Genomic DNA, 22,061 nt, shown 5'->3' with positions numbered 1-22,061 from the left:
GGCTGGATGGGAGCCCATAGCATGGTGATGCTTAATTAGGGGGTAGGGAGTGGAGCAGGGCGGCATCGCTCACGCACAGCTTGGAGCCACTCAGTCATCCCATAGGCATCCGCCCCAGAGGGAGGAGCGCCCTGGCCCAGCATGTAAAAGCAGCCCCAGACAGCCCCTGCCCTGTCACCTCGGAGCCTCCGCTGCTCCCGCTCCTCCTCACCACCCAGCACGGCTGCAGCGTCATGGCAGGGCACGGCGCCAGCCTGCTCCTGCTCCTGGGTCTCATGCCAGGTAGGCGCTGATGGATCTTCCCACTTGGACCTGCTCCTGAAGCGATGCCACCAAGGATGGAGGGGTCTCTGCCCAGTGCCGGGGCACCCCAGGGTGCCGGATGCACCCCGCGGTCAGAGGAGCACCTGCGGTTGGGCCACAGCACCCATCTGTGTTGGCCAGAGACAGGCAGGTGGCAATGAGCCCACCGTGCCCCTTTGTCCCTGACGCTGCTTCACAGGACCCAGGTGGTGGCAGTCCTGATAGGTGCTCAATCCCACCGGGACCCCCAGCCTGACCCTGGCAGAATGATCCCTGCCCCGGTCCTGCTCCCGTGGGTTAGGTGCTGCAGGATGCGGGGTCGGGATGCTGCAGGCTGTAGGACGCAGGGTCAGGGTTTTGCAGGACATGCAGTTGGGGTGTTGCAGGACGTGGGGTCAGGGCGCCCTGGGGCACAAGTCTGGGGTGCCCCCCGGCAGGTACGATGGGTGCCCTTCTCTCCCCAGCTCTCCTCCTGGCCGTCAGGATCAACAGCAAGGGCCGGGAGGTTCTGTACCTGGCCAAGGGTGACTCGGTGAAGCTGGGCTGCCCCTATGTGCTGGAGCCCGAAGACAACGGTCCCCAGGGCGTGGGCATCGAGTGGATCCAGATCACGCCCGAGCGGACCGGCCCGGAGAATGTGGTGAGTGTCACCCAGCAGCCACCATCCACCCTGCAGGAAGGGCAGGCAGGGCTGGGATGGAGCAGGCAGGGTCTGACAGGGTAGGGAAGGAGGCAGGACAGGCAGGAATGGCAGGCAGGGAAGCAGCAGGAAGGACAGGCTGGGTCTGACAGGACAGGGATGGAGCAGGAAGGGCAGGCAGGGTCTGGCAGGGCAGGGAAGGAGCAGGAAGGAGCAGGCAGGGTCTGACAGGGCAGGGAAGAAGCAGGCACGATAGGCAGGGTCTGACAGGGTAGAGAAGAAGCAGGCAGGATAGGCAGGGTCTGGCGGGGCCAGGAAGGAGCAGGCAGGGTAGGGAAAGAGCAGGCAGGACAGGCAGGGTCTGGCAGGGCAAGGGTGGAGTAGGCAGAACAGATAGGGTCTGGCAGGGTCGAGCAGGGTAGGCAAGGAGCAGAGACGACAGCTAGGGTCTGGCAGGGTAGGGAAGGAGCAAGCAGGGCAGGGTCTGGCAGGGCAGGAGCAGGCAGGGCAGGCAGGCACTGGGCAGTCCCTGCCCAGCTGGCGTCCTCAGGTTCCCCCAAACCCCAAAGCAGCCGTGCCCAGACTCCCCTCCTTGCTCTCCCGCAGTTCCTGTCCTACTACGACCACCACGTCAACTACGGCAGCGGCTCCGGGCTGCAAGACCGAGTCGCCTTCGTGCAGAACGACCCCAGCCAGTACGATGCCTCCATCCGCCTGGCCGACCTGCAGGTGTCCGACACCGGCACCTACCAGTGCCGCGTCAAGAAGAACACTGTAGCCGTGCACGAAGTCATTGTCACAGTGGAAGGTGAGCCCCACGGCCCCACACCTCCCCGCCCCTCAGCCCCACAGCCCACTCTGCCCCGCAGCCCCCCCACAGCCCTCCACAGATCCCCCACGGCCCCGCAGCCCCGCGCCCCACAGTCCCCCCCGCCTCCCCCGCCCCCTTGCTTCACAGCCCCATAGCCCTCTCCCGCCCCGCCCCACGGCCCCGCAGCCCCGCTCCCGGCTGGCACCGCTAGCTCACAGCCTCCCTCTCTCCGCAGAGAAACCGGCGACCCCCCAGTGCTGGGTGGAGGGGGACGTCGTGAGGGGAACCAGCATCGTCCTGAGGTGCTTCAGCCGCGGGGGGGCCGCGCCACTCGCCTACCAGTGGGGCAAGCTGGCCAGCGGCTACGGCGGAGGGCAGCTGCCCTCTGGCACTGTCCAAGGTGGGTGTCGGCAGGGGAGCTCTAAGGGGGGAGGCGATGCTCATGGGGAGGTGGTCCTGGTGCACCTGGTGGTGGGTGCCCATGGGTGCCCAGGGCTGCTGGCACCAAGATGTCTATGTGCACCTGGCTTCATGGATGTCCTTGTCCCTGTGCCCTGATGTCCCTGTGTGCCCATGTTCCTGTGCCCGTGCCTGTGTGTGCCCACGTCCCTATGCCCCCATGTTCCTGTGCCCATGTCCCTGTGTTCCCACGTCTGTATGTGCCCATATTCCTGTGTCCATGTCTGTGTTCCCATGTTCCTGTGCCAATGTCCCTATGTGCCCATGTCTGTCTGTACCCACGCCCCTGTACACCCCCCATTCCTGTGTACCCCACATCCCGTGTCCCTGTGCCCTGATGCCCCTGCACACCCCTGTTTGAGGCCGTGGGTGCCAGCTGCCCGTCTGTGCCCGTTGCAGGCCGTGCTCCAGGTGACCTGGTGATCCGCAGCCTGTCGGAGGCACACGCTGGCATCTACCAGTGCCGCGTCACCAACCGCGTGGGGTACTCCGTGTGCCAGGTCACCCTCAACCCTGGGCCAAGTAAGTGTCACCATGGCGGGGAGGGGGGCCCAGCACAGTGCCGCTGGGGGCTGGCTCTATGAGCCAGGGTGGCACCGGGGAGAATGGTCACAGTGGACAGCCGGGGAGGCCGGCAGTGACAGGTTGTGGTCGTCCGGGGGTAGGAGGAGGCGGAGGAGGAAATCAAGCGAGCGTCCTGGCAGGCTCCATCCTGGGCTCCCTCCTGCTGCTCATCCTGCTCGGTGCCCTCATCGCAGCAGTGATCTGCCGCTTCCGCAAGAAGGAGTGCCAGCCGTCCTGCAGCGACTGCAGGTGAGGGGCACGGGGCGGCCAAAGGCCCAACGGGTGCTGGTAGGCACCTCTGTGCACTGGAGGACATCATTGGGCACTGGTACTGGGGTCTGATGGGCACCCACAGGCACTGCTAGGTACTGCTGCAGACTGATGGGCACTGCTGGATGCCACCAGGCACTGATGGCCACCATAGGTCATCTGTGGGTACCAGCAGACAGTGTCAGGGACCAACAAGTACCAATGGGCACCAGTGAGTGGCACTGGGCCATTGATGGACCCCAGTGAGCACTGATGAGTGCCAGGGGGCAACAACGGGAACCAGCAGGTGCTGGTGAATGCCACCAGGCACAGGCACTGACAGAAACCAGATGTCAGTAGGCACTGTTGTGCATCCATGGGCACCGCGGGATGCCACCCAGGACCGATGCATGCTGCTGGGTGCCAATGGGGCTCCTCTGTGCCCGCAGGAGCAGCCCCGGCGGCACCATGACCCGAGCCTGCAACGTCTGCAGCCACCACTACTCCCCGCATGGCATCAGCTACATGCAGTGCCAGCACGGCGACAGCGACGAGCGGGCAGCCGCCCTCATCTGCAACGAGGGCATGCGGCACCAGGTCGCCTGCCAGGGGATGTAACCCACCCCTAGCCCCGCGCCCACCCCTAATTTGGCTCCACGGGGCAATCGACGGCGAGCCCAGAGCCGGTGGCACGGCCGGGATCCGGCGCCTGGCGGCCCCGGGCGGCGCTGCCCGGGCTGGCCGCGCAAATTGAAGTCAGGAACTCCTCTCCCTCCTCCGCCCACCCAGCCCCGGCCCCCAGCCAGGGCCGCTCGGGTTCCTCACTCTCTTTTGGTGATTTTTCTCTTTTTTTTGGCCCCAATTTTTGTATGCGTCCACCCCCCCGCTCCCGCCCGGCTCCTGGCCCCGCTCCCGGCCCCGCCGGCGTCCCTCGCCAGCAGCTGTATTTATTTGTCCCCGTCCCGTCCTCTCGGTGTCGAGCAGGGACCCGGCAGCCCCGAATGGCCCAGTCTGGCTGCCGGGCAGCTTCGTGCCCCCCGGAGCCCCCACATTGGCTTTCCCAATTGGGTGACATTCGAGCCGAGACGTCATTGGCACCAGGATTCGAGTTTGGAACAAGAAACCATGGAAAAGAAATAAACCAAAGTGAATCCCAGGGCTGTCCTGTCCCATCCTGTCCAACGCCGGCACCGTGTTGGGGCAGGTCCGGGGCAGCGGCGGCACCGATTCACCGGCGCGGGGACGGACGCGAATCCCGGGGTGGGTCCCATAACGCCACGGAGGTGGCAGGGCAGCGGCAGGGCAGCGCCCGTCTCGGCGTCCCCATGCAGACGCCGCTGACACAACCCCCTGGCACCCATGGGTGCCCTCCGGGACGGCTGCCAGGGCATAGAGCCGACGCGGCTGCGGATGCCCCACGCCGGCCGGGACGCTGGGCGAGCTGTGACATGCTGGGGAGAAGGTGGCAGGGGACAGGGCGGGCGCGGGGAGAGGGTCGGGACTGAGGTCGGGCGTGGGGTCAGGACTGCGGCTGGCAGGGGTGTGGTGTCTGTGGGGTGGGGAGGGCGGGGGGTGGACATGAGCAAAGGGCCCAGAACCAGGACAACCGAACCCTAAACCACTGCCACCTGTGAGCCTCACCTCAGCTCCCAGCCTGACCTTGATGCCCCAAACCCTGATGCTGAACCTGACCTCATTACTACCCCGGTATTAACCAACATAACCCCAGGACTAACAAAACCCTAACCCAATGCTAATCAAACATTAACCCACATGCTAACCTAACCTTAACCCCAGTACTAACTTAACCCTAACCCCAGCACTAACCAAACCCTAACCTCAGTACGAACCTAACCCTAACCCCAGGACTAACCAAACCCTAACCCCAGTACGAACCTAACCCTAACCCCAGGACTAACCAAACTCTAACCCCAGTACGAACCTAACCCTAACCCCAGCACTAACCAAATCCTAACCCCAGTACGAACCTAACCCTAACCCCAGGACTAACCTAACCCTAACCCCAGGACTAACCTGATCCTTCTCCGGTACTAACCAGTCCCCCTGCAGCCGCCGCCCGTCAGTCCAGCACTGCCCTCCCCACCCCGAGCGGGGCACTGCGCTGACGTCACTCTGATCGCCCCGCCCCCAGGCCCGCCCTCTCCTGCAGCGCCCGCGGCGGCCGCCAGGGGGAGCGCGCGGCGCTGGGTCTCGCGGGGCGGTTGCCAGGAGACGGCGCGCGCGGGCCATGGCTGCTCGAGACGGCGCGGGACAGGTCGGGGGGGAGCGGAGATGGGAATGGGGATAGGGAATGGGATTGGGGATGGGATTGGGATGGGGTCGGAGATGGGAACGGGACAGGGAACGGGAATAGGGAATGGGATTCGGAAATGGGGATGGGATTGGGATGGGGCCAGGGATGGGAACGGGACAGGGAATGGGAATAGGGAATGGGATTGGGAATGGGATTGGGGATGGGAACAGGACAGGGAATGGGGATAGGGAATGGAATTGGGATTGGGATGGGGTTGGGAATGGGGATAGGGAATGGGATTGGGAATGGGAACAGGGTCAGGAATGGGGATGGGAATGGGGTAGGGAATGAGATTGGACTGGAGTTGGGATAGCATTGGGAATGAGAGTAGGAATGGGCTTGGGGATGGAAATGGAATGGGATGGAATTGGGATGGGAATGGGCCTGGGGATGAGATTGGCGATGGGATGGGACCGGCCTCGGTGCCGCTCTCACCGGCGCCCCTCCCCCTGCAGTACGAGGATGCCTTCCGCCCCCAGCGCCTGCAGAACTGGGGCGTGCCCCGGCACGGCCACCAGGTACCCCTGCAGGGAGCACACCCCCCACCCCCAGAGCAGACCCCTGGGACCACCACTCAGCTCTGACCCACACCCACCCCAGGACCCCTCTCAGCCCCATCTTGGACACCCAGGAAGTCCCCTTTGCCCCCCCCCCCAAGCTTGAACTCCCACCAGGATCCCCTGGAATCCCTCAACCACAGCCCAGACTCTCAGAAGCCCCTGAGACCCACCCCGGGCCTAGCCTGGACCCTCAGGGCCTCCCCCTTAGCCCCAGCTGAGACCCCTGTACCTCCTCCTCAGCTCTGGCCCAACCACCCCAGGCCCCCTTTGATCCCATCAAGACCCACCAGTCCTGGTCTAGACCCCCATGGCCCCCTGGGACCCCCCCTCAGCCCTAGCATGGACCCTTGAGACCCCTGTGGACCCACCTCAGCTGTGGCCCAAACCCTCAGAACCCCTCCAGCCCCAGCCTAAACCTACCAAGAACTCCCAGCCCCAGCCCGGACCCCTGGGAGACCCCCAGGACCCCGGCCACACATTCCACCCTCTCCCCCCTCCCATCCCCAGCGCCCCTCGCCGCGGGAAGGTCCTACGCAGATCGTCGCCAATGACCGAGGCCACCTGCTGCCCGCCGTGCCCCGGTGCCAGGTGAGCCCCGACCCACCGGCATCCGCGGGGGACCCGGCGGTGGCAGCTCCTGCCCCTCCTCTCGAGGGGACTTCTTGGGGCCCCCCCAGCACTTTCCCAGACCCTGCTCCACTCCTGTTCTTCCCCCCAGGCCTCCCCGTGGGGCACATTCGTGGGGACGTGGGACATGCCCCCGCGGATCCCCCCAGCCAGGCTGGACCTCACCTCCCGCTCGGCCGCCGCCGCCGCCCGGCTGCTGCAGCGGAGCCGCCAGCCCTCGGCCCTGACCCGCGCCTGCAACGGCCTCCGCACGCAAGTCACCGGCAAGGTCCGCGACCCTCGCTGGGCTCCGGGGCGGCACTCTGGGTCCTGCTGGCAGGGTCCACCTCCCAGAGTGGCCTCATGGTCGCCACCCTGCAGTGGTGGGAGAGGGTTTCCAGGGCCCGGGGTGCTCCATGAGTGGATTTTGGGGTTGCTTTGGTTGACCAGCAGGCAGCACCCAGCCCTTGGGCCACCATCTCCTCTTGCTCTGGGGGGCGGGCTCCCTCCACCTCACTCATCCTCTGGCAGGGTGCCCAGGCAGATGTTGTGCCGGCAGGAGGAGCTCACAGAGCACCACATGCCGGAGGAGCAGCTGCCCTGGCTAGGTGTGTGGGGGGGGGGTTCCCACAGGCTCCAGCACCCCTTTTCCACTCCCTGCTTTTCCCTGCACCCAGCACGAGGTCGGGAAAGATCTTACGGTCGAATCCAGCCACAGCCTCACCCCTCTGTGTGCACAGCTGTGGGACCATGGCCCTGGGCTCCCCAGTTCAAGAGGAACTGCTGGAGAGTCCAGTGGGGGCTGTGAAGATGAAGGAAGGAGAGGCTGAGAGCATGGCCATGAGGGTACATCACTGGCTCATGGTCACCCTGCTGCCCACCAGATCCTTTTCCCACTGAGGCACAGAATGGTTGGGGTTAGGAGGGACCTCTGGAAAGCATCAACTCCAAGCCCCCTGCCAGAGCAGGGGCATCCAGGGCAGGGCACACAGGAACACATCCAGGTGAGGATGGAAAGTCTCCAGAGGAGACTCCACAGCCTCTCTGGGCAGCCTGCTCCAGGCCTCCAGCACCCTCACACCAAAGAAGTTTCTCCTCATGTTGAGGTGGAACCTCCTGGGCTCCAAGTTGTATCCCCTGCCCCTTGTCCCTGGGCACCACTGAACAGAGCCTGGCCCCTGCCTCTTGCCCCCCACCCTTCAGATATTTGCAAACAGGGCTCAGATCCCCTCTCAGGCTGCTCCTCTCCACGCTGAACAGCCCCAGGGCTCTCACCCTCTCCTCCCTTCATCTTCATAGCCCCCACCAGACTCTCTCCAGCAGTTCCCTCTTCCTCTTGAACTGGGGAGCCCAAAACCAGACACAATACTCCAGCTGCAGTCTCACCAGGGCAGGACAGCCTCCCTTGCCCTGCTGGCCACCCTTGGTCTTCTTGGCCATCACTGGCTCATGGTCACCCTGCTGCCCACCAGGTCCTTCTCCTTGGAGCAGCTTTCCAGCAGGTCCCTCCTCACCTGACCTGCTGCAGGAGGTTGTTCCTCCCCGGGGCAGGACCCTGCACTTACCCTGGTTGAACCTCATGAGGTTCCCCTTTGCCCAGCTATCCAACCTGGCCAGGTCTCACAGCCCTCTGCTCTAGCAACCAATCCTCCCAGTTTCCCAGACCCACGCCGACAGCAGGGCTGGCCCAGAGCCACCTTTCTGTCTGCTCCATCTGCTCCTCCTCGTCCCTGCAGCTTCAGCAGCCTGGGCTGGACACACAAACCTCCAAGGAGCCTTCCCAGGGGAGCAAACAGGCACCCGGAGAGGACTCTGCAATCCCAGCCTCTAACCCAGCCCCCATGACCCCTGCTCCTCGGGAGGCCTCTCCTCGGGAAGCCACCGAGCTGCAGGGCTCTGCTCCCATCCCGGGGGGCTCCGCAGTGGGGAGCAAGGAGAACAGAAACCCCCAGCTCCAGGCATCACCTGGGGCAGCACAGGGAGAGGCCCCTGCAGAGCCATGAGAGCAGCACAGCCACTGCTGCTGGGCTCTCAGCTGCTCTCCTGCCTTCCCCTCTCAGCTGCTTCCCTCTCCTCCATTCCCCTCTCCTCCCTTCCCCTCTCAGCTTCTTCCCTCTCCTCCATTCCCCTCTCCTCCCTTCCCCTCTCAGCTGCTTCCCTCTCCTCCCTTCCCCTCTCAGCTGCTTCCCTCTCCTCCATTCCCCTCACAGCTGCTCCCATCTCTTCCCTTCCCCTCTCCTCCCTTCCCCTCTCCTCCCTTCCACTTTCCTCCATTCCCTCCTCAGCTGCCCCCCTCCTCCCTTCCCTTCTCCTGCCTTCCCCTCTCAGATGCTCCCACAAACCAGCAAATCCCCGTGGAAAACAGCCAAGGATGAGGACAAGGAAGGTGTTGGAGAATGCTGAGCAAGGCCAACGCTGGAAGAGCAGCCCCAGGCCTGGGTTCTGCTGGGGACTGGGAACATCCAGGGTTCAATTAAACAAATCCCTGTTTGCAGTCAGTGCCTCAGAATGGTTTGGGGTTGGACAAGACCTCTAAGGGCATCAAACCCAACCAGCAACCCAACCCCACCATGGGCACCAAACCCTGGCCCCAGTGCCATGGCCACAGGGTTCTGGAGCCCCTCCAGGGATGGGAACTCCACCACCTCCCTGGGCAGCCTGGGTCAGGCCCTGACCACTGCTGCAGGACACAAATTGTTCCTCAGGGCCAACCTGAACCTCCCCTGGCACAGTTCCAGGCCATTTCCTCTCATCACCTGATACCAGGGAGCAGAGCCCAACCCTCCCTGGCTGCAGCCACCTCTCAGGAGCTGCAGAGAGCAATGAGGTCTCCCTCAGCCTCCTCTTCTGCAGCCTCCCCACCCCCAGCTCCTTCAGCTGCTCCTCCCCAGCCCTCTTCTCCAGACCCCTCCCCAGCTCTATTGCCCTTCTCTGGCCCTGCTCCAGTTCCTCAGTGTCCTTTGGTGCAGGACATGGTGCAGGTGGTGCAGGAGGTGGTGCAGGAGGTGGTGCAGGAGGTGGTGTGCTCTGGGGTTGTACCTTAGTCCCCACCTCATGCTGGCACCAGCAGCTGCTGCTGGCTCACTTGGGCTCTCCCAGCACCATCCCAGGCTGGTTCCAGCCCTTCCCTGCCCAGTCTCTTGCAGGGGGAGAGGGGCAGGTCCAGCGTTGGTGCCCACCTGCCTCTACTGCTGGGCAGCACTGCCAGCTGCTGCCAGAGGGAAAGGCCACCTGAGAGGGGCAGGTGAGAGCCTGCCCAGGTCAGCAGATGGCACAGGGCACAGAACAGCTTCTCAGGGAGGAGGGCTCCAAACAAAAGCAATGCAGCAGCTGCTCTGGAGCCAAGATGCAACTGTTTGCACCCCGAGGAAGCTCTGCTTGGTCCTGCTGGGACACAGCAGCAAGGCCTCCCCCCTGCCACGCTGCCAGCAGCACTTCTGTCCTCTGCCACCTCCCAGCTCCATGTCCCCTGGGGGCTCTGATGCCTTCTGCTCAGCAGAGGCAGCTTCATGAAGCCTTCTCCTCTCCAGGCTGAACAGCCCCAACCCTCCCAGCCTGGCCCCACAGGGGAGGTTCTGCAGCCTCTGACCTTCCCTTCCGCTGTGCTGGCAGCATCTCAGCTCAACCCCAGCCCCACCTGCTCCAAAGCAGGGACCCCACACCTGCCCTGGGGGTGCTGCTGCCCTGCAGCAGAGCCCTGGCTGGCACAGACAGAGGCAGCAGCTCAGTGAGGAGGACCAGGGCTGCTTTACTGCAAAGGGGGACAAGGGACATGTGCTGCAACCAGAGCTGGTGGCACCCAGACCCCCACACCCCTCACTGTGCCAGAGTGCCAGTGGGAGGGGGCAGTGGGGCTGGGAAGCATCTCCCTTGCCCATGGGAGCAGTGGGAAGGTTTCCCTGGGGCGCTCCAGGGCCTTGTCAAGCAGAAGGAGCTGGGCTTGAGCCCTGCAGCTCTGAGCACCCCTGCCCAGCCGTGCCAGCTGCATCCCCATGGCACCTGGGGGGCACAGCTCAGCCCTTCCCCTCCCGGCTCAGGCGTTGGCAGAGCCGCCTGCTCTCCCTGCCCTGGCACCGGGCACCTCAATGGAGATGCTTGTCCTGTGCCAGGCCCACACATGCCCAGCAGCCGGCCCTGAGCCCACTCGGACCTGAGGGGACACAGATTCAGCATTGTCTGAGGCCTGGGGACAGAGCAGGGAGCAGGGAGGGCCTGGAGCTGGCCTGGAGCGCCCGAAGGTGCCAGGAGCAGCAGTTGGCTCCTGCCTGGCCGTGCCCCCAGGGCTGCCAGGGGCCTCAGCTCATGGGCCAGGGTGGGCAGAAGCAGCTCTGATCCTCCAGGAGGTTTGGCAGCAGGGAAGGGGCCAGGAGCTCCATGGCTCCCTCTCCACAGCTCGAGCAGGGCCAGGCTGGGGCAGCCCTCGCAGGGCACAGGAGGCTGCCGGCCCAGGGGGAGCCTTCACATGGCAGCCAGGCCCATGGAGGACAGCAGGGTCAGCACCAGCACCACCACCCCAGACTGGTTCACCTGGGGAATCTTGAACCCCTTCCCCAGGTCCCAGGCCTGTGGGAGACAGAGGACACAGCAGGGTCAGTGCAGCAGAGCAGGGCAGGTCCCTGCTGTGCCAGGCCCAGGCAGGGAGGCAGAACCCTGCAGAGAAAACTTCACCCAAACCACCCCAGAGCCAGCCCTGGCACCACTGCAGGAGGGGCTGCAGCACCCAGCACTGCAGGGCAATGGGCAGGGGTCCCCCTGGGTGCCCAGGGCAGCTTAATTCCCTCCCCCAGCCTCAAATCCCCCTCCCCTTGGCACAGTCAACGCTCAGCTGTCCCCTCCCTAAGCCCCAGCAGCAGCTCCCTGCTGGCAGAACTGGGTTAGAAAACAGCTCTGAAGCAGCACCCACAGCACCCAACAGGATCCAATAGCACCCATCCAGCACCCACAGCACCCAACAGAAACCCACAGCACCCAAGAGCACCCATCCAGCACCCACAGCACCCAACAGAACCCAACAGAAACCCACAGAACCCAACAGCACCCATCCAGCACCCACAGTACCCACAGCACCCAGGAGCACCCCACAGGCAGAGCCCAGCTGGGGATAAGCCTCAGCCCTGGTCCCTCTGGGAGCAGAGCATGGAGCTGGTGATGGAAGCATGGAGTTGGTTGGGGTGGAAAGGAGCTCCAAGGGCATCAACCCAGCACCAACCCAACCCCACCATGGGCACCAAACCCTGGCCCCAGTGCCATGGCCACAGGGCTCTGGAGCCCCTCCAGGGATGGGAACTCCACCACCTCCCTGGACAGCCTGGGCCAGGCCCTGAACACTCCTGCAGGACACAAATTGTTCCTTGTGGCCAACGTGAAGCTCCCCTGGGGCAGCCTGAGGTCATCTCCTCCTGCCCTGTCCCTCCCCAACCCCCCCTGGCTGCAGCCTCCTCTCAGGAGCTGCAGAGAGCAATGAGGTCTCCCTCAGCCTCCTCTTCTGCAGCCTCCCCACCCCCAGCTCCCTCAGCTGCTCCACCCCAACCTCTTCTCCAGACCCTTCCCCACCTCTCTTGCCCTCCTCTGGCCCTGCTCCAGTTCCTCAGTGTCCTTTGGTGCAGGCTGTGCTGCCCCCCCCACTCCAAACCCCTTCAGGTCCTCAGTTCCAGGCTCCCAGGGGGGTTGCTCCTCTCACCCACCAAGAGCAGGGGCAGCACCTGGGGCAGGGGCACTGAGCTGAGGCTGCTGCCTGCCAGCTGGGGGCCAGAGCTGCTGCTCCCCTGCCCAGGGCACTTCATGGCACCCAAATGGAGCCAGGCAGAGCCTGCAGCACCCTCTGGCTTCTGCCCTGTGGGGCACAGCTGCTGCTGGCAGCAGGGCTCCAGACCTCACCCCACACCCAGGGCTTGAAAAGCATCTCAGAGGCACTCCCAGAGGGGCTCCTCCAGCAGGGTTCCTGCACACCCCAAAACCTCAGGCCCTGGCTCCCCTCTGCCCCCAGCAACCCCAGAGGGGCTCCTCAAGCAGGGCTCCTGCTGCTCCCTGCAGCTCAGCAGGCAGCCCCCAGCAGAGGAGCCCCCAGCAGAGCCCCAGCCCAGGTCTGGCTCCACACATGGAGCTCCCCTGCAGCAGCAGGGCCCTGGCACACTGCAGGACAGCTGCCTGCACTGCACTGCACTGCACTGCCTGTGCTGCAGGAAGCAGGGCGGGGCTGGGCTGGGTGGGGCTGGGCAGGGCAAGGCAGGGTGGGGTTGGGCGGGGCTGGGCAGGGTGGGGTTGGGTGGGGCTGGGCAGGGTGGGGCTGGGTGGGGTTGGGTGGGGCTGGGCAGAATAGGGCAGGGTGGGGCTGGGTGGGGCTGGGCAGGGCAGTGAAGGGTAGGGCAGGGCGGGCTGGGCTGGGCTGGGCAGGACAGGAGAGGACAGGACAGGCCCAGGCAGGGCTGGCCACAGTGGTACCTTCCTTGATCAGCCCCAAACACTGCAGGGTCCCCAGCCCTGTCTCATGTTCTCTGGGCTCTGCTGGCACCTCACCTGCAGTGCTGTGCCCTCCTCTGGGACTCCCAGCACAAGAAGAACCTGGAGCTGCTGGAGGGGGGCCAGAGGAGGCCACCAAGATGAGCAGAGGCTGCAGGACCTCTGCTGTGGGACAGGCTGAGGGAACTGGGGGGGGTTCAGCCTGGGGAGGAGAAGGCTCAGAGCTGCAGTTCAGTATCTGAAGGGGAGCTGAAGGCTGGGCAGGGACTGCTCAGCAGGGCTGGGGGTGATGGCCCAGGGGCAGTGGTTTGGAACTGGAGCAGGGCAGTCAGATTGGACATCAGCAGAAGTTCTGCACCATGAGGGTGAGGAGACACTGGGACAGGTTGCCCAGGGAGGTGGCTGAGGTCCCATCCCTGGAGACATCCAGGATCAGCCTGGAGCTGTCCCTGTGGCTGCAGGGGGGTTGAACAAGAGGCCCTTGGAGGGTCCCTTCCCACCCAATGCCATCTGTGACTCTGAACCAAAGACTGGGAAGCCCTTGGAAGATCAGAGCACCAGGGCTGCATGAGGAGGGTGTCAGGTGGCACCTTGGTAGCACTCAGGTTGGTGGCAGTGCCCAGCCTCAGCACAGCACAGGGGAGGCTGTGGTGCCCAGTGAGGAGCCAGGAGCAGGGCTCTGTGCAGCTGCAGTGTGCCCCAGAACAGCAGCCAGGTTCTGAAGCACCTGAGCTGACTCAATCCTGATCCCAAGAGCACCCTTCCAGGTGCTGCAGCTGGCAGACACTTCCCAGTGGGTACAAACCCAGCAGGTTCCACCTTGACATGAGGAGAAACTTCTGTGCTGTGAGGGTGCTGGAGGCCTGGGGCAGGCTGCCCAGGGAGGCTGTGGAGCCTCCTCTGGAGACTTTCCAGGATGTGCTCCTGGGTGACCCTGGGCTGGGGCCCTCCAGAGGTCCCTTCCAATCCCCCCAGGCTGGGACCCCACTCACAAGGTGCCGGATGCCGTTCCAGGTGTGGTAGGTGAAGGGGAATGCCAGAGCAAACTTGGCAGAGCAGATGAGGGCAGGGCCCAGGCTCAGCGACTTCACCATGGCCAAGTAGTGTGGGAACTGCTCTGGCAGCAGCAGTGCAGCCAGGCTGAAGAGGGACACCCCTGGGAGACACAGAGCCACAGGTCAGGCCAGCTGCAACCTTCACACAACCAGAGAACTGCTTGGGTTGGAGAAGGCCTCCAAGACCACCCAGACCAACATCAACACAACCCCAACATGGCCACCAAGCCATGGCCCCAGGTGGCATGGCCACACAACTCCTGGATACCTCCAAGGATGGGGACTCCACCACCCCCCTGGGCAACCTGCTCCAGATGCAATCCTCACTGCCACCAGAGCCCCAGACCACCCCCACCCCTGGTCTGGAGCTGACCACCATCAGCTCATGGCAGGCTGCAGAGGAAGGAGGGGGAAGAAGGGCTCTGCCCACCTGGTGGCAGTGCCAGCTGCACCCTGGGGTGCTGAGGACCCAGACTGGGGCAGTGTCCTGACTCTGGGTCCTGCATTACTCATGAATTGGGCTGGGTTGGGAGGGACCCCAAAGCCCATCCAGTACCAACCCCCTGCCATGGGCAGGGACACCTCCCTCCAGCCTCACCCAGCCTGGCCTGGAACACCTCCAGGGAGGAGGCATCCAGGACCCCCCTGGGCAACCTGGGGATCATCCCCAGAGCCCAAACTGGAGCCAGGTCAAGCAAGCAGAGCCCAGAGCAGCCCAGACCCGAGGTCAGAGGAACAATGAAGCTGGGATCAAGGCAGCAGCTCCTCAGTGACATCCCCAGACCCTGGGACACAAACTGCTCTGCTGCCAGCCACTGGCACAGGAGGTAAATCCTGAAGGGGTTTCTAAGCAGTGGAGATGTGGTGCTGAGGGGCAGGGGTGACCTGGTGGTACTGGCTTGGACTCCATGAGCTGAAAGGTCTCTTCCCACCCAACCCATTCCATGCTCCTCCAACAGGAAGCCCTCTCCAGGGGAGCAGGGACCAGCAGAGGCAGCCTGGCAGCAGAGGCAGCCTGGCAGCTCCTCCTCCTCCTCCTTTCTAGGCCAAGAGGGTTCCTGCAGCTGTGCTGCCCGCGGAAGGGGATGGTGCAGCCTCAATAGTGCCTGATTGCCACGGCGGCCCTGCAGGCCCCCAGCTGCTTCCTGCCGCAGCCACTCAGCCCCCGCCGCAGTCACTGCCGCAGAGGAGCTCAATGCTCCCCCCCGCCCCTCCCCCCGCCCTTCTCTCTGGCCCTCCCCCTCCCCGCTCTGTGGTCTCAGAAGCATCTTCAGTGCCCCCCCTGGCCTAGGAAGCAGAGGGCTCCCCCCGGGGCAGAAGCTGATGGATGGGAGCAGAAAGGCAGCGGTGCCCCTGCCAGCCCCTGTGCCCCTGCCAGCCCCGGTGCCCCTGGGATAGGATCCTGCCGCGGGCAGTGCCAGTGTGGCAGCCATGTGGTGCCAGCACCGCTGCCAGGCAGTGCCCTGGATCCATGCACCCAGACAGAGCCAGCTGGGCACAGTCACCTCACCATGCTGGCAGCAGCTCCACGTGGGGCAGAGATGGGCACAAACCCAAGGCAGAGCTGGGCCCATGCCTGGGGCAGAGATGGGCACACCTGGGCACACACTGGCTGCCCAGGGAAGAGCCAAGCCCTCACCAGGGCTCTGCTGTCTGGTACAGGAGCAGGAGGGCACGAGGATGCCCTCCTCCAGGGGCACAGCTCCCAGGCCTTCACAGCACCATGGAACTGGGCACACTGCTGCAGCTGTGGCCCCAGCAGGGCAGGGCAGGGCAGAGGGGCAGGAGAACCTCCCTTGAGCTGCTGGCCACACTCCTCCTGGTGCCCCCCAGGTGCCCATTGGCCTTCCTGGCGAGAAGGGCTCCCTGCTGCCCCATGGATGAACCTGGGCTCCAGGCCCTCCTCCAGGGAGCTGCTCCCCAGCAGCTGACCCCTCACCTGCACTGCTGCAGGGGCTGCTCCTCCCCAGCTGCAGGACCCTGCCCTGGCTCTTGCTGAGGTACAGGGAGCAGCTCTGGCTGGCAGGAGCAGAGCCACTCACAGGACAGGAGGCCATGGGGACAGAAATAGGGGTGGGGAGAGGCTGAGGGGACAGAGAGGTCACAGCTCCCTGCAGGCTGGGGCCAGGAGGATCAGAGACAGCAGAGGGAGAGATCCTGCCCCTCTGCTCTGCTCAGACCTCACCTGCAGTGCTGTGCCACCCTCGGGCACCCCCAGCACAAGCAGGACCTGGAGCTGCTGGAGAGGGCCAGAGGAGGTCACCAAGAGGAGCAGAGGCTGCAGAACCTCCCCTGTGGGGCCAGGCTGGGAGGGTTGGGGCTGTTCAGGCTGCAGAGGAGAAGGCTCCAGGGAGAGCTCAGAGCAGCCTTGCAGTGCCTGAAGGGGAGCTGCAGGAAGGCTGGGGAGGGGCTGCTGAGCAGGGCTGGGGGTGATGGCTGAGGGGCAGTGGTTTGGAGCTGGAGCAGGGCAGGGCAGGAGCAGTTCTGCACCACGAGGGTGGTGAGACCCTGGCACAGGCTGCCCAGGGAGGTGGTGGAGGCTCCATCCCTGGAGACTTCCAAGATCAGCCTGGATGTGGCCCTGCCCTGGCTGGAGCTGTCCCTGCTGGCAAGGTGCCCTCGGAGGGTCCCTCCCTCCCTCCCCACCCAATGCCAACTGTGGCTGAGTTCTGCCTGCACCCCCCAGGCCCTGGGGGTCTGCCCTGGGCACGCACCCAGGCTGAGGGCCACGCCGGTGCCACGGTGGCTGATGGACATCGCCATGGGCAGGGACCACCTGCAAGGCAAGCACAGGGGGAGGGCATCAGCACAGGGCACCCCTGGCACCCCCGGGGCGCCGCTCCTGCTCCTGCTCCCGGAGCTATGCCAGGAATCCAGCAGAGCTGGAGCAGGGGGCACAGGGAATGTGCAGAGGCAGCTCGGGCACTGCAAATGCCACTGGCAGGGGCAGGGCAGCTGCTGAGGGAGCTTAAAGGGAGAGGAACCAGGGGAAAAGTGCCAGGCTCCGGCAGTGTGGGCACAGAGGGGCAGGGCTCGGGGAAAGCAGCAGAGGTGGCCCCAAAGGAGCAATCACTCCCCGAGGGGGGAACCTCCCAGCCTGGAGCTGGCTCCCACCCCCCAGGACGTGGCACCCTGTGCAGCCACCGTGCCCAGCAGGTACTGGTACTGCCATGCTGCCCAAGCTCCCCGTGGCACAGCTCTGGGGGCACCACCCCCACCCCCAGCACCCCCTATGAACACAGCAGCTGCGTGGGGCAGGCTCTGGTCCCTCCCCACAGCCTGGGGGTCTCTGGCCCCTGCCTGAAGTGCCAGTGAGGAACACGCAGCCCCCCAGCCCCCACCCCCCCAGGGCATCTGGAGGGGCAGGGTGCTGTGTGCCCCCCCAGTGCCAAGCTGAGGGGGCCAAGAGGCTCTTCCTTACTTGTAGATGGTGACATGAGGGGACAGGGGCCGGTTGGATTTGGTGTTCTTCTCCCAGAACCGAGCCATCTCCTCCTTGGCACTGGTGCCCATGGGCACAGCACTGCAGGGGGAGAGCAGAGCGGGGTGGGGAGACCAGGGGGGGAGAGGGGAGACCACGGGGAGGGGGTTGTGAAACTACAGGGGGGAGGAGAGGAGATCCTGGAGGGGGTGGGGAGACTCTGGCAGGGTGGGAAGATCATGGTGGAGTGGGGAGACCACAGGGGGGTGTGGAGAGACCCTGGAGGGGGTGAGGAGATCCTGGGGGGGGGTGGGGAGGGAGACCCTGGGGGCAGTGAGGAGACCCTGGGCGGGAGGGAAGACCTGGGAGGGGAAGACCCTGGTCAGGGGGGGACATCCTGGGGGAGTGGGAAGACCCTGGGAGGGGCATGGGGAGAAAATGGGGGGGGGGTGGGGGAGGTCCTGGGGGAGTGGGGGTAGATCATGGAGGGGTGGGGACAAAATGTGGGGGGTAGGGAGACCTCAGGAGTGTGGGGAGACCCTAGGGTTGGGGAGACCATGGAGAGAGTAGGGAGACCCTGAGTGGGGGGTAGAAAGAGAGGACAGGAGGAGCAGGGAGCCCACAGCAGGAGCAGGCAGCCTGGCAGCATCCGACCCCAGAGCTCTGCCCTGGCACTTTCCCACCCCTCAGGACCTGTGCCCTGGCTGAGCTCAGTGCCAGCAGCTGCCAGGAGGGGACCACTGCCAGCAATCCCCAAGGAAAAACAGCAGCTCCCCTGGGAATGCACTCAGGAGCTGTCCACACCCCCAGCACCCCCCAGCACCTCCCCAGCTGAGGTTTGGGCTCTCAGATGCCAGGTTGGGTAACCCTGCCAAGGAGCAGCCTGCTCCTGCCTGCCAGGACAGCTGCAGAGCTTTGGCATCTCCTGGTCCTGAGGCTCCTCAGCAATCAATCCCTGCTCAGGTGAGCACAAAATCCTCACTGCCCCCAAAAGGCAGCAGCCTGAAGCCCAGCACCCAGCAGGCTTCTGCAGCTCCCAGCCCTGCTCTGCTGCCAACCTGCTGCACAGAGTGGTACAGAGCAGGGCCAGGGGGTACAGAGCCCAGCTAGACACCGGCCAGGCTTGCCCTCCATGGGCATAGAAGTGGCCTGGCACCCACACAGGGCACTGATGTGATGCAATTCCTGAGTGGAGGGGGCACAGCCAGGTCCCAAAGAATGAGGCAGGATCCCCTGGGAGGAGCAGGAGGCTGTGGCTCTGGGCACAGCCTGGCACTCACTGTGGCACGGAGAGGGCAGGGCTGAGCCGGGCCAGCAGGCACCGCCGAGCTGCACACCTGTGAGGGAGCAGAGGAGAGGCTGTGAGGGCCAGAGGGGCACCAGGGGCAGGGGGGCAGGGAGGGGATTTGTGCCCTCAGCAGCTGGCAGCCTAAAAATCAACACCACAGGATCAGAGAATGCCAGACTGGGTTGGGTTGGAAGGGAGCTCAAAGCTCAGCCAGCTCCAAGCCCCTGCCATGCCCAGGGACACCTCCCCCAGCCCAGCCTGCTCAAGGCCTCATCCAGCCTGGTCCTGGACACCCCCCAGGCAGGAGGCAGCCACAGCCTCCCTGGGCAACCTGTGCCAGGCTCTCCCCAGCCTCACTCTCAACAATTTCTTCCTCCTCTCCACTCTCAATCTCCTCTCTCCCAGCTCCAATCCATCACTCCTTGTCCCATCACTCCCAGCCCTTGTCCCAAGTCCCTCCCCAGCTCTCCTGGAGCCTCTTCAGCTCCTGCAAGGCTGCTCTGAGCTCTCCCTGGAGCCTTCTCCTCTGCAGCCTGAACAGCCCCAACCCTCCCAGCCTGGCCCCACAGGGGAGGTTCTGCAGCCTCTGCTCCTCTTGGTGACCTCCTCTGGCCCTCTCCAGCAGCTCCAGGTCCTGCTTGTGCTGGGGGCCCCAGGGGTGGCTGCAGTGCTGCAGGTGAGGGCTGAGCAGGGCAGAGGGAGCAGAATCCCCTCCCTGCTCTCCCTGCTCTGGCTGCAGCCCAGCTCAGGGCTGGCTCTGGGCTGCCAGTGCTCAGCCTGCTCCTGTCCAGCACAGCCACCACCACCAAGGAATCCTCCCCAACACACCAGCAGCTGCAGCAGAGGTAGCAGAGGATAAACCAAGCTCTGCCTCCTCCTCCTCCTCCCTTGTCCTCCAGCTGGCCCCAGGGACACAGCAGAACCTCTGGAGGTCAGCTCCTCACAGGTGTGGATGCAAAACAAAAGCTGTGGCTCTGGAGCTGTTTCCTCCCAGTCCAGTTCCTGTGTAAATGATCTTTGGGATGCTTCCTCCCCAGGGCCCTCCTCCTGTCCAAATGCTGGGCCTGAGGCTCTGCAGGTTTCTGGGATGGCTCCCAGCTGGATGGGAGAAGGTTCAGCAGTGCAGGACCCTCCCCCCCCCCTTGCTGCAGTGCCACATTCCCACCCAAACCCTTCCTCTGAACCCCTTCTGGTTTCTCAGCACCCCCCTGACAGCAAGACACAGCCTCATGAGAACACAGAGATGGCAAAGTCTGCCCAAAGCCCCCCAGATCCTCCCCCCACCCCCATGTCCTCCTGGAGGGGCTCAGGAATCCAGGGGAGCATCCCCCCAGCACCTGCAGCTCACTCACTTCCCAAGCCAGAGGGTTTTGGTCCAGCCCAAATGGCCTTCCCCCCACAAAACAGCCCTGACCCCCCCCCAAATCCTCACAGCTTAACCTGAGGCAGAGCTCCCTGCTCACCCCCAGCCCCCTCCAGCAGCAGCTTCCTCCCCTCCAGGTTCCTACACAGGGGAGAGGAGGTGAAGGACACATCTCTGCCTGCAGGCCATGAATGATTCATAGCCCCCCCTCCACCTCCCCCCTGGTCTCTTTTCCAGCCCCACTTGCTGCACCCCTCCCTGTGCAGAGGGAGGCAGCCTCTGGCTCACACAAACATTCCAGGCAGGAATCCAATCCAGCAGCAGTTTGCATTCCCTCACAGCTCAGCTCAGCAGCCCCCAGGCAGGGCTCCCCATCCTCTGGGCTGACTGTGAATGGTTTTTGTTGATGCCAGGCATGCCCAGCTTGCTGCCAGCCCCCCCCCCCCCAGCCCTACAGCCATGCAATCAAGGCCACTCTGTACCCAGGGCCTGTGCCCTTCATTATTTATCACTCATTTTCTGCAGCCACTCACTTGCATCTCCTTCCAGCTTGCTGCTAACAGCAGGTTGGAAAGAGAAGGAAGCCCTCAAAAAGGATCCTCCAGCCCCCCGCCCCGAGCTTCCCACAGCACCCCCCCAGCTCTATCCTGCACCCCCAGAGGGTGCAAAGAATTGAGGGACCCTGGAGGGAGCTATCAGAGAGGCACAGAATGGGTTGGGTTGGAAGGGAGCTCAAAGCTCAGCCAGCTCCAAGCCCCTGCCAGGCCCAGGGACACCTCCCCCAGCCCAGGTTGCTCAAGGCCTCATCCAGCCTGGTCCTGAACACCTCCAGGGAGGGGGCAGCCACAGCCTCCCTGGGCAACCTGTGCCAGGTTCTCCTCACCCTATTACTGAGGAAATTCTTCCTCAGCTCCACTCTAACCCTGCTCTGCCTCAGCTCCAAACCATTCCCCCTGGGCCTGTCTCAGACCCCTCAGCAGAAGTCTCCCTGCAGCCTTCCTGCAGGATCCCTTCAGGCAGCTCTGAGGTCCCCCTGCAGCCTTCTCTTCATTATTAGCAGAGATCTGACAGGGCACAGGAGAATCCCAGCACAGGGGGGGTTGGAAGGGACCTCTGGAGATCATCCAGTCCAAGCCCCCTGCCAGAGCAGGGCACCCAGAACACATCCAGGTGGGGTTGGAAGCTCTCCAGAGAAGGAGACTCCACAACCTCTCTGGGCAGCCTGCTCCAGGCCTCCAGCACCCTCACACCAAAGAAGTTTCTCCTCATGTTGAGGTGGAACCTCCTGGGTTCCAATCTGTGTCCCCTGCCCCTTGTCCTGTCCCTGGGCACCACTGAACAGAGCCTGGCCCCTGCCTCTTGCCCCTCACCCCTCAGATGTTTATAAGATTCATAAATCCCCTTCTCAATTTTCTCCCCAGCCCCAAGGACAAGGCTAAAACCCAGCATCTCAGGGGACACATCCAGAAACATCCAGCGGGGGAACAGCACCGGCTGAGCACCACCCCCCACCCCCCAGCCCCCAGCCCCATCAGAGCTCAGGGGGGAGTGCGGGGAGGGGAGGAGCAGCAGCAGCTCCGTGTCAGGTCGAGAGACAGCAGCGAGGCTCAGCCTGGCAGCCAGGGCTGCAAATCCCAGCCGGGCTCCAGCAGGGAGGAGGGGAAGCTGCAGTGCTCCGGAAGCCTTTTCATCTGCCAAGCAGCAGCAGACAGGAGATGAAGGGATGGGGATCAGGCTTCAAACCCGAGGCAGCGACGCCAGCCCCAGCAGGTAGCACCCCCCCGGCTGCTGGCAGCTTCTGCCTTCAAACAACCTCCAGGAAGAGCTTCCCACCAAAGCAGGACGGCTCCGGCCGCGCCAGAAAGAGAATACATTAAGAGACTGAAATCCCAAACAGCGTCTCCGGGCTGGTATCAAAGAGAACGCCGCAAACGAGGCGGGGGTGGGGACGGTCACAGCCTGGAGAAGG

General features: G+C 64.3%; 3 protein-coding genes across 3 annotated transcripts; 2 read left to right on the top strand and 1 right to left on the bottom strand.

The window, feature by feature from the left end:
• Positions 1 to 233: 233 nt before the first annotated feature.
• On the top strand, positions 234 to 3,644 carry VSIG8 (V-set and immunoglobulin domain containing 8). Its single transcript, XM_054398522.1, has 7 exons — positions 234 to 282; positions 768 to 943; positions 1,550 to 1,751; positions 1,990 to 2,154; positions 2,613 to 2,735; positions 2,882 to 3,026; positions 3,476 to 3,644. The coding sequence occupies exons 1-7, from the start codon at positions 234 to 236 to the stop codon at positions 3,642 to 3,644; spliced, it is 1,029 nt and encodes a 342-aa protein (XP_054254497.1).
• Positions 3,645 to 5,274: 1,630 nt separating this feature from the next.
• Positions 5,275 to 8,509, top strand: CFAP126 (cilia and flagella associated protein 126). The gene is made up of 5 exons (XM_054398523.1): positions 5,275 to 5,301; positions 5,796 to 5,858; positions 6,408 to 6,488; positions 6,619 to 6,795; positions 8,243 to 8,509. The coding sequence occupies exons 1-5, from the start codon at positions 5,275 to 5,277 to the stop codon at positions 8,507 to 8,509; spliced, it is 615 nt and encodes a 204-aa protein (XP_054254498.1).
• Positions 8,510 to 10,243: 1,734 nt separating this feature from the next.
• SDHC (succinate dehydrogenase complex subunit C) lies at positions 10,244 to 18,771 on the bottom strand. The gene is made up of 5 exons (XM_054398517.1): positions 18,722 to 18,771; positions 17,442 to 17,543; positions 16,735 to 16,796; positions 13,958 to 14,121; positions 10,244 to 11,069 (listed from the first exon to the last, which is right to left on the bottom strand). The coding sequence occupies exons 2-5, from the start codon at positions 17,531 to 17,533 to the stop codon at positions 10,965 to 10,967; spliced, it is 423 nt and encodes a 140-aa protein (XP_054254492.1). The 5' UTR covers positions 17,534 to 17,543; positions 18,722 to 18,771; the 3' UTR covers positions 10,244 to 10,964.
• Between the last annotated feature and the right edge of the window lie 3,290 nt (positions 18,772 to 22,061).

The sequence above is a fragment of the Indicator indicator genome, unplaced genomic scaffold (genome assembly GCF_027791375.1).
Source record: "Indicator indicator isolate 239-I01 unplaced genomic scaffold, UM_Iind_1.1 iindUn_scaffold_62, whole genome shotgun sequence".
In the NCBI taxonomy this organism is placed as follows: Eukaryota; Metazoa; Chordata; class Aves; order Piciformes; family Indicatoridae; genus Indicator; species Indicator indicator.
The sequence above is the reverse complement of the archived record's forward strand: the minus strand, read 5'-3'. Positions and strand labels throughout refer to the sequence as shown.